This window comes from Rhagoletis pomonella, unplaced genomic scaffold (genome assembly GCF_013731165.1).
Source record: "Rhagoletis pomonella isolate Grant_MI unplaced genomic scaffold, Rhpom_1.0 Rhpom_scaffold_00009, whole genome shotgun sequence".
NCBI lineage: Eukaryota > Metazoa > Arthropoda > Insecta > Diptera > Tephritidae > Rhagoletis > Rhagoletis pomonella.
Window position 1 is genome coordinate 13,455,980 of NW_023458563.1, and position 11,621 is coordinate 13,467,600.

Sequence of the window (11,621 nt, forward strand, 5' to 3'; positions counted from 1 at the left end):
TTTTTTCCAACAACCCTATTTCCTATCGATACCTATAGGCACCCTGAAATTGTGCATATGGAAACTGTGCATACGAAATAATGCATATGAAAAAACCGAAATAATGCATATATGCACAGTTTCGGCTGAAAACCGAAATAATGCATATGAAAAAAAAACGAAATAATGCATATTTGCACAGTTTCGGTTGAAAACCGCAATAATGCATATTAGAAAAACCGAAATTATGCATATGCACTCTTTCGTTTGAAAACCGAAATAATGCATATGAAAAAACCGAAATAATGCATATATGCACAGTTTCGGTTGAAAACCGCAATAATGCATATTAGAAAAACCGAAATTATGCATACGCACTCTGTCGTTTGAAAACCGAAATAATGCATATGAAAAAACCGAAATAATGCATATATGCACAGTTTCGGTTGAAACCCGCAATAATGCATATTAGAAAAACCGAAATTATGCATACGCACTCTTTCGTTTGAAAACCGAAATAACGCATATGAAAAAACCGAAATAATGCATATATGCACACTTTCGTTTGAAAACCGAAATAACGCATATGACAAAAACGAAGTGATGCATACATGCACAGTTTCGACTCAAAACCGAAATAATGCATATGACAAAAAACGAAATAGTGCATACATGAAAACGACCTTCTTTCTGCGTAGGCGACCTTCGGCCGCGCTTAGGGATTATAACCCTTACTAAGTAGAACTCCCCTTTCTGTGTTACCGGAAACGAAGGGCGGAAGTATTTTAGCGCAGAACTTCTTTCTGCGTAGGCGGGCTTCGGCCGCGCTTAGGGACTATATCACTTACTGATTAGAACTTTCCTTCCTGTGTTGCCGGAAAAGAGCACCGGAAGTATTTTGCGCAGAACTTCTCTCTGCGTAGGCGGCCTTCGGCCGCGGTTAGGGATTAATACCCTTACTAAGTAGAGGTAAATATAAAATTAATATTAGAAAAAAAAACTAAATTATCCATATTCACACTTTCGTTAGAAAACCGAAATAATGCATGCATGCACAATTTCTGTTCAAAACCGAAATAATGCATATGTGAAAGACGAAGGAATGCATACATGCACAGTTTCGGTTGAAAACCGAAATAATGCATATAACAAAAACCCGAAGTAATGCATACATTCACAGTTTCGGTTGAAAACCGAAATAATGCATATGAGAAAATACCGAAATTATGCATATGCATACTTTCGTTTTAAAAGCGAAATAATGCATATGGATAAAATAAAATAAATAAATAAATAATGTCTAAATGAACAGTTTCCATTTGCGTAATTTCGGTGCCCCATCCCTTTATGGCCTTAACTGCTTCACATTCCATGTCCCTTTATCCCGACCTGCTTCGTCCACCAGAACACACGTCTATGGCGACACCTTCTTTTTTACTGTGAAAGGTCCTACGTAGATAGATAGATAGATAATTATGAGGTATGCACTGCGACCTGATGATCTATTGTGCCCTCCGCTCTTCACAATACTTCCTCCAAGCCAAGATCCCCCAGGAAGTCCAAAAGCTTCTTTGGGGATAAGGAGTGTATGTGCTCTAACTGTGGCCACATGGAGCCTAGACTCCTCTAACGTCTTCCGCTGACTGCATCACACTCGATGAGGATGTGGAGTGGCGTTTCACTAGAGACGTTGCAGAACCGGCAAAGGTCATTTGATCGTAACCCCAGTTTATACATATGCCCTCCCAGCCTGCAGTGTCCTGTAAGAAAACCTGTTAATATTCTCAGCCTCTCTTTTGGGAGGCTAATTAAACTTTTTAATCTACTCTTGTTGTACCCTTCTAGCAGGCTTTTTGCCTGTCGCATACCAACCGAACTCTGTCAGTTCGAGTCCCTCATATTGCCCCTCTCCTCCCTGAGCTTTTCCTTAATAGTGTTGGGACCCACTCCCACACGCCTCTCTAGCGAGACAGTCCGCCACTTCATTCCCCTCTATTCCCATATGGCCAGGCACCCACGCCAATTTGACGTTGTTGTGCCTACCAAGGGAGTTGAGCCTCTCTATGCACCCAAGGGCTAGAGACGATTTAATTTCGAAGGATAACAGAGCCCTGAGTGCCGCCTGACTGTCTGTCACTAAGAATTACAATCCTCTCATTACGGTATCCTCCATTAATGATGGTCTCCGCACACAAGTAGATGGCGTAGACTTCAGCCTGGAAAATGCTCGGATACTTCGCCATCGGGATAGAGATCCTGGACCTAGGTCCGGAGATTCCAGCCCCTATTCCTTCCGGGGTCTTCGAGCCATCTGTGTACCATTGCAGTGTACTATCCTGAAGGAGTCTCTCAAAGGAGGAGGCACTCCAGGTTGCCTTACTGCTTAACTCAATTTTAAACCTCTTTTCAAACCTTATGGCTCTACATATGTCATCCCTCGGGAGCATGGCTAGCGGAAGCGAGGACCCTAGCTTCGCCATGTTCCTAGAGGAAACGACCTTACCTCTTCCATACCCCCCTCTAGTGAAATTGAGCTGAGTTATTTTGGCAGCCAGTTCTATAGTTATGTACAGGGGCTCGAGTTCAAAGACCACTTCCAGCGCTGTCGTCGGACACGTGCGCATCGCTCCCATTATGCATACACATGCCAGTCGTTGTAGCTTAGTGAGCGATTGTCTCACCGTAGCCAGAGTGGTTCTTAAAACCCAGGCCACTGCCCCATATGTCACTATTGGCTGTACTATCATGGTGTAAAGACATCTCAGGATCCTGGGGCTGCAACCCCAGGATTTTCCCGACAGACGCTTACACACCATTAATGCTTTCGTAGCCTTGGATGTGGTCTCATCCACGTGTTTCTTCCATAGAAGTTTGGTACTTCTGGGTACTTCACTTCGCTGGCGACATTGGCCACGACCCCATCCATCCCTTTTTTGTTTGTATTTGTACCGCGCTGTCGCCTACATCGGTTTCAGTGATTCTCGTGTGCAGCAGTTTATCCACCCAGTTGCAGATCACCGGCTGTACCTTTCTTCTCTCCAGAGCCATGCGCACCCCCGAGTGAGACGTATTGTCAAACGCTCCCTCTATATCAAGGAAAGCACATAGTACTATTTCTCCACATTCAAAGGCCTTCGAATTTTCGTTGTCAGTTGGTACAGGGCTGTGTCCGTAGACCTACCAACCCTGTATGCGTGCTGACAGGGGTGTAAGGGTGTTGCCTTCAGAATGTTATGTCTGATATAAATGTACACTATCTTCTCCATTGCCTTCAAGACAAAGGAGGTAAGACTTATTGATCTAAATGACTTCGCTAGCGAGTAATCTCTTTTACCCACTTTCGGGATAAAGATTACTCGCGCCCTACGCCACAGCTGTGGAATGTAAGCCTCCGCAAGGCTGCTTCTCTTTATATCCACCAGGTGCAGTGTTAGGGTTTCTCCACCTTGTTGTAACATGACTGGCCGGACGCCATCCACACCTGGGGCTTTGAATCGCTCGAACGAGCACAGCGCCCATCCGACTGAATTTTGGGTGAATAAGCTTCTGGCCAGTTTCCAGTCAGATGGTCGCGGTCTGGTCCGTCCAACCTCTGGCTCCAGATCAATGGGAGTGGCCTCCGGGAAGTGTGCCTCAAGCAGAGTGATAGCTCCCTCTTCCAAGCTTCTAGTGTAGGTGTCGTCACTGCGTTTAAACGCAAGTTCCGTTTCCACCGTTCCTCCAGCTGGAACCTTGTGTAGCCTCGCAGCTGCTGGGGTATTCGAAATACCTTCACAGAAGGTTCTAAAGCCGGTTCTCTTCGCCTTCCTAATCTCTTTGCTGTAGATCGTTAGCTTAGCTGCATATTCATCCCAGCCTCCTGTTCGCTTGGCCTTGTTGAATAGTCTGCGCACTTCTTTCCGGAGCGCTGAGAGCTCCCTTGACCACCAAGCGCTTTTGGACGCCAGGTTTGGTTTGGTCTCGGGGCAGCTGTAGTTGAAGGCGTCTGTCATAATGTTCGTTAGCCTGTTAACCTTATTTTCTAGCGAAATACAGCCCTATTATTTTCCCTCTCTAAACCCGGTAGGTTCAAAGCTAAAAGCTCTCTATATTTGTCCCAGTTGGCGTTTCTGGGGTTCCTCATCGGAGCGTAAGCCTTGACCTCCGCTCCCAGCACGAATTGGATAATTCTATGGTCAGACATGGAAGGCTCCGTGGACACCCTCCATTGTCTGACCAGATCGTTACCCATATTGTTGCTGAGAGTCAGATCAAGGACCTCCTGTCTTACTCCAGTGATGAATGTCGGGCTACGTTCCACTTTATTAATACTCAGATCTTCACTCAATATATATTCTAGTAACGACTCACCCCTTCTGTTTATGTCGGAAATTACCCACTCAACGTGGTGAGCATTCGCATCTGCGCCGAGGATTAGTGGAAGTCGGGCCTTTCTGCAGTGCGTCACCAATCTTTGTACCTCTACAGGGGGTATGTTGTTGGTGTCCCCTGAAAAATAAGCGGCAGTGAAGACTAGATCCTTGGGTCTTCCGTCCACCCTAAGCGTAACCTGCACTGCCACTAGATCTTGTGTTAGGAATGCAAAAAGAATCAATATTGTTTTTAAGCACTACACGTGCTCTGGGCCTCTCAGCAGAGAGGTCCCATATTACCTTATTTCTTGCTCCTTTGAGGCCCCTTACCTGGTCTCTGTAAGTCAACGGCTCCTGAATAAGTAATATGCGCAGATCGTCCGTCGAAAACCTGCTTGCAATTACAGCAGAGGCTGCAATCGCATGATGCAGATTGATCTGGGCTACTTTCAAGGGCGGTGGGTGCCTCATCATTGCTCGTCGAGGTCCGAGAGCTGTAGATCGCCCTCGCTTCTCCCGTCGAGTTCAAGTCGCCTCATATCCAGACCCCCCAGCAGCTCCTATGTAGAGGGGACTTGCCCCTGCATGAGAGCCGCCGAGCTCTGCCCACCGGTACCTCCTGGACTCGAAGGTTGGGTTTGAGGTGTAAGCTGATGGGCCGACGCGCTCCCTGTCTCCGTTGGAGCAGGGGGATTGCCATCTACCTTGGTGTCTTCTTCGCCCCTTCCTTGTCGTCCGCTGTCTTCTGTCGCCAGGGCCGCATTGTTACAAAGCTGAATCTGTAATTCAGCTTGTATCCGGCCCATCTGACACTACAGTTCGAATCTTCGCCGATGCCTACATTAAGGCGTAGACAGTTGTCCTCTATGGCGCTCGAAATGACGCGCCACGCAGGGGTGTTAAGCCCTGCGTTTTGCGCCCTCAGCAGCCCAGACGCATAATCTGACGATTTGTCAGCACTCCTCGGCAGGAAGATGGACATATTGTGCATCGGTGGGATGTCATCACCACGATTGACGCACAACATGGCCCCCCTCCAGCTTTCTAGTTTCTGTGCAGCCTCTTCCAGCCATTATGCCGTGCCCTCGTCTTTACAGTCCACTAGCAACATGCCGGGACGGAAGTATACTCCGCAGAACGCCAGCGGGTGCGACCACCCCTTGAAAACCTCATCCATAATGGCGTCCTGTAGGGTAGTCAACTCCTCCGGACTCAGCGCCTCCGGAGGGTAGTCTCTAGGCAGTACCGCCACCCTGATGCCCCTAAGAGCATCCGAGTGGCTAGGCGTCTGCCCTCCTCCGCCCCGCGAGGACGTTGGTTCCCAGAGCCTACCCCCGGGTCCCCCGTTGCTTCTTCGGATCGGGAGTCTGGGGTGTTAAATGCCCGCTCTCCCGCTTTGCAGAGGTTGCGGTCTCGTCAGACCCCCTTTCCTTCCTACCTTCGTCGCTATTCTTGGCGTCTCTGCGATCATGCCCACTCTTCCGCTTTTCAGCGGGTGCGGTCTCGCCTGTCTTTAAAGTGTCCCTCACCCTGCTTATCAGGGAGTGCGTCCCTTCCTTTCTCACTGTTGTGCCCGCCCGTCCGCCTGTCGGCAGGTGCAGTCTGTTTGCGAGAGTCCTCTTGCTTGTTGTTCTGATGCCCGCCCTTCCGCTCTTTCGCGGGTGCGGTTGCTTTATTCTGTCCCGAGGACGGTATGGCAAGGGCCAGTTCCTTAGCCACCTCGGGTGTCTTACCTTCTTGCAGGTACCTTACATACCGTTTCGAGGCTTCCCCACTGAGGCCAAGCCGCCGGCGGTCATCTAGGGCTCCTGGTTGCCCCAGAGGCGGAAGTGTGAGTGGTTTTGCCCGCCTATCCCGGTGGCGTTCTTTCTCATGCCTCGTAGAGTCGCGAGATGCCGTAGAGCTACGGCTGCGGGACCTATCCTGCGCTTGAGCTGGTTCACTGTCGTGCCTTCTACGGTTCTTAGCTACTCAGTGGTCTCATGCCCACCTGTTGGTCTTCATGCCCTCTCGTGGTAGATGCCCGAATTAGCGCAGGGCTCCTCATCGTCCTTCGCATGCTGCAATAGAGCTACCTAAGCATCGGAGAGACTATTTAAATAGTTCTTCCTCCGAACCTCTTTGGTTGCTTTTTTATCTTTGTCTTCTTTTTGTTTTTTGTTGATGTTGTTTTTGGTTTGGGTTTCTTTAGTTGTTGTATTCATCTTGTTCGTACGACCGCGTGTCTGACTCGCCAGACGTAGTAGTCTATTAATAGTAGGGGGATCTCGTCGTCCGCCGCGCCCCTTGTCGCGGTAAGGCCACCGATACTCCTCGAGGCGGCCCGGTGTTGAGAAGGCGCCGTTCTAATACAGCCGGTTTCCCTCCTGGCTGCAAACCGTCCAATGGGCACGGTGTCGCTTCACACCCTGGATTAGGAGGTGGCTGTTCTTGGTCACCGTCCGCCAGTGGCCCTAAGCTGAGTCACCGGTTGGCGATTCGGCTAAGCCCCCGCACCAGCGACAAGCCCTAGCAGAGGAAGGTCCTACGTAGTTCGGCGCCAAATTCGCCGCGGAGAAATTTGCTGCATCCGACAGAACGAAATTCTTCCTCCAAACTAGCTCTGCTGGCATATATTGAACGTCTCTCCTCCTAAGGTTATATTGCTTCGCTGACTTGGCACTGGCCTCTTCTAATCTACTCCTAACGCTTGACCTAATCTCTTCGAGCATCTCTGGCAACTATTTTTCTCCTGCTCTCCTAATGACTCGATATAGTCCCTTCTACCGCCATCTCCATACCAAAGTTGACAAAATATGGCGTGGCTCCTAAAACTTCATGCTGCGCTGACCTAATGCAGCAAGCTACCTTAGCCAATTGCTGATCCCATGACAGCTGATTCTCCGACACGTAAGCCCTAAAAGCATAAACAGACGGCACCGTTGATCCGGATCAACTCGGGAATTAACTGCAGTTGATCCGGATTAAGTCCGAGTTGATCCGGATCAACGCTGCCGTCTGTTTAAGCTTTAAGAGTAGTCTTTATTTTCTGGTTAATCCTTTCGGCCGGATGGTAGTGGCCGGTGTACCGGATTTGGGCACCATACGCTCCGCAGAGCCCCCGCAGTTCACGACTCCTGATCTGGGGTCCGTTGTCGCAGACCACCGACCGAGGAACTCCGAACAAAAGAAAGACCTGATCCTCAAGGATCTTACAGATGCCCTTCACCATGGCAGTCCGTAAGGGGAACAAAAGTGGAAACTTCGAAAAGTAATCTACTACCGTTAAAATATACTGTTAGCCTTGGGTCGACTTCACCAAGGGCCCTACCAGATCTATGCAAATCATTTCCCAAGGCTCGGCTGCCTTGGACCTCTCGACCATACCCTGGCTGGCTGTGAATTATCAGGCTTAACCTGCTGACAAACTTTACAATTCCTCACATACTTCGCTATATCCGCCTTCATCTGTGGCCAATAAAATTTTTGTGCTACCCTAGCGAAAGTTTTTCTGACACCCATATGACCCGCCAACTGATCATCATGATATTTCCTTAGAACCACCAACCTTTCCTGGCGCCCTAGAACCTTTTTCCAGTCCGACGAATTTCCATAAATGGAAAAAAAATAACAAAATATAAAAAAATATCAAAATACTCGTCATAAAAAGGCGTTTGCATTGTTCAACTTTGCATTCTGCTTTTGGTTGAACGGCCTTTCAACTAATCGCTTTCAACAAAGTCGATCGCCAGCCAACATTTAGCCATTCAACTTTTTTTTTTTCGTGCAACCCTGCGTGAGTTGAACGCAAAATCGCCTCGTGCGAACCAGTGCTGCCGCTGTCACTTCAATTGAAGTTTTTCACTTCACTTTGGAATATAAAAGATTTATCTTCAAAATTTATAAAAATTGCTTTGAAATAAATGATTTGTTTAACTAAAATCAGCAAACTTTGGCTAAAATCCTTTTTATTTATTTATCCCCTGCAGTAAATGTCGACAGTGAAACTTTATCGATTCGCTATTGACTTTGTCACCAGTACTAGTTCCAAGATATGCGACACACAATGTTATTTTCTATAGACATCTCACATGTGCTTGTCATTGCAATTCTCCAGAGGTATTGACTAAGTACTCCCTTTGGGACCATATGGAGACATTGGCACCAGAGATTCTCTACTACCTATTAATTGAAACACAGATATGTATATTGTTGATAAAGATGTCTTGTAGATAGTTATTTTTAATAAAAAAGGTACTTGGTTTTTGGCATATTTCTTCAAGGCTAGCTAAACCTTTCTTACAATCTAAAAAATAGTATTTGTAGTTTTTATATATTAAGTCTCATCAATTTCTTCAATAAATTCGATTTCCTCGTATTTCTCAGTCTCATTTTCTTCATCATTTCGGTTCTCCTTATTTTTTTGGGTTTTAATGCGGGTTGTTTGCTTGAAGAATTTTTTCTTTTGGCGTTGGAAAGTTCCTCTCAAAGTTGTGTCTGATGATTTGCTGAAGGTCGATATGACATCTGGTTATAAGGAGAAAATACGTTGTTATTAAAAACTAATACGATTTAAAAATTAACCGTAGTAAAAAAAATTTTGTACCTATAATTACGGAAAATACATTGCATAAATCCCGTAGTCGTTTCTTTCCGCTGATTCCGTCAACATTATAGCTCATTATTATATTTTGGCCAAATATTTGATGTAAGTTTCGCTCTGCATTGCCAGCAATAAGATGTTGCATTTGTCGCTTCTAAAAAATGTTTAAATTGAATAACTTTTGCTAATTCTATTTTCCAGCTACGGTATACACTTACATAAGGATCCGCATTTGTAGCTAAAATTTTGTCCAAATTCCTTTAATTTTTCATCTGAGTTTATAGGAAAAATGCTCATAATGTTTTCCACTGCAACATTTTGGGAAAGAAGACGGTCCAACAACACTTTGTGCTCCGCCAATATCTCGATGATAGTGTTCTGTTGCTTTTCAACGGTATCTGAAATAATAAATAATAGTATTATGCAGTGAACACTAATCAAAACAAAGTATATTTGATTTTAAAAGTCTTTAAAGCAATATACCTTTATATACTTCAAGCTTTTTTGAAATTTCACGACAGCCAGGACAATTTGTAGTAGCGAAATATTTTAGTTTTCCTTTTGAACATTGAGCCCGCTCGTTCGACATTTTTCTGGAAGGCAGCTGTGTAAAATTGGCATAATTATAAAATCAGACTCAAAAGGTAAGCACACAAACTTGTATTCAATATCTTTAATTGCGAATTTTTCTACTTCTCCTAAAGCTAAATTTGTTTTGAATATACCCAATTCGCAGGAATTTACGGGTTGTTCAAAAAAACTCGTGAAAAGCAATAAGCGTCTTGCTTTAACATAAATTTCGTCTTCTTTTATGATTTTTTCGATTTTTACAGGGATATCTGATACCACAGAACATATGTTATTATGTTCGTTGCAAGATATGAAGCAATCATTCACAAAAGCTCCTACTAGTATGCCTCCTTCGAACTTAAATTTCTTTTCCATGGGTGCTACATATAATTTTTGCTTTTTCCTTCGAACAATTTGTTGAAGAATCGAAGATGGTTTCCGGACATGACTTTTCAAAATTTGGAGTTTGTTTTCGAAATCGTAAGCCGAAAACGATGAAAGGGTACCATAAATTTGTGTACAAGAAGTCACATGCAGTAGACTATGAATGTTGAAAGAAACGCTATTTTCACCAAATACAATAGGGAAATTTTCTACAAACAGTTGAATCATATCGTTAGCTTCTGTTATATATTTGTTTACATGCCGCGGATTGCTTAGTAGTATATAAGCACAGTGCAATAGTAAAAATTCATAATAAATATTTTCATGTACCTTGTTAAAAAGCACAATGGGACCTGTGTAAGCAAGAAATTGGTGGAATTCAGTCGCTTTCCAATGGTGTATTTCGTCCAAAGACCTGGGCTTTCTTGGAAACTCTTTTGGAAAATGTTTTCTTAAATTTAAAAGTCCTGGAGATATTTTCAAAATGTTGATCTTTGGAGTTTTTTCTTCCGTCTTGTTTTGTAGTATTCGAACAAGCATTTTTTTAATAACACCTAGATCAAAAAGGTGCATACTATCAAGAGGTGTTTGGGTTACCATATTAAAATCTAAGCTCAATCAAGTTAGCGGCGCTAAAATGAAAAAATGAAGAAAAAATTTGTTCGTATTATTGTGCTCATTGTGTGCTACTTTCGGCCACTTTTCGTTTTTTTGTGCTCCGACCATTTGGTAAATAATTAAGACTTTGCTAAGTTAACCGTAACTTAGCAAAACATTCATTCAATGAAGTATTTTTACTACTTTTCTGGGCTTACTTTTTTGTGCTTTTCATGGGCTTTAAAAATATTGCCCGGTTAACATTGAAAAACTGTTTGACGCCACGCTAGCTAACCCACTTCTTAAACTTTGGTCGAACACGGATAAATAGTATTGAGGAATTACGTGCTATTTTTGGGCTTTTTAGAGTCACCTAAATAATTATAGGAGCTCATCCAGTTTCCGAGATAATTAAGACTTTGCTGGGTTGACTGTAACTTAGCAAAACATCCATCCAGTGAAGACTTTTTACTGCTCATCTGGAATTATTATTTTGTGCTTTTTATGTGCTTTGCAAATCTTGCCCGTTAAACATTGAAAAATCGCTAAAAAAATATTGCACCGTAAACATTGAAAAATCCACTTCTTAAACTTTGGTCGAACACGGACAAATATTATTGAGGATTTACGTGCTATTTTTGGGCTTTTTAGAGTCACCAAAATAATTATAGGAGCTCATCCAGTTTCCGAGATAATTAAGACTTTGCTGGGTTGACTGTAACTTAGCAAAACATCCATCCAGTGAAGACTTGTTTCTGCTTAATTGGGTTTATTATTTTGTGCTTTTTATGTGCTTTGCAAATATCGTTAAACATTGAAAAATCGCTAAAAATATTGCCCAGTAAACATTGAAAAATCGCTTGACGTCACGGTAGCCGACCAACTTTATAAATTTTGGTCGAACACAGATATTTATTGCTGAGGAATTAGGTGATATTAAGGGGCTTTTTAGGGCCGTCAAAATTATTTAAGGTGCTCAGTCAGTTTCCGGGATAATTAAGACTTTACTGGGTTAAATGTAACATAGCAAAACATCTATTATGTGAAGACTTTTTGTTTAACGTTTTAAGTTTATGGAAAACTGTCAAATGTACTCATTGAGACGTTTAATAAACTCAGAGTTTAATTTGACATTTGTTTGTTAACTTTTTCTTATT

At 43.9% G+C, this 11,621-nt stretch overlaps 1 protein-coding gene across 2 annotated transcripts; it reads right to left on the reverse strand.

The window, feature by feature from the left end:
* Nucleotides 1-8,517: 8,517 nt before the first annotated feature.
* Nucleotides 8,518-10,573, reverse strand: LOC118745844. 2 transcript variants are annotated; one of them, XM_036479512.1, is made up of 5 exons: nt 10,198-10,573; nt 9,397-9,517; nt 9,132-9,311; nt 8,917-9,067; nt 8,518-8,837 (listed from the first exon to the last, which is right to left on the reverse strand). In XM_036479512.1, coding segments are annotated over exons 1-4 (573 nt in total). In that variant the 5' UTR covers nt 10,468-10,573; the 3' UTR covers nt 8,518-8,837; nt 8,917-9,065. The 2 variants fall into 2 exon arrangements, with proteins under 2 accessions (XP_036335405.1, XP_036335404.1); XM_036479511.1 differs by having other exon boundaries at nt 9,397-10,573.
* Nucleotides 10,574-11,621: the final 1,048 nt, after the last annotated feature.

Coding starts and splice junctions, on each gene's coding strand:
- LOC118745844 (XM_036479511.1), bottom strand. CDS start 10,467: ATGGTAACCCAAACACCTCTTGATAGTATGCACCTTTTTGATCTAGGT.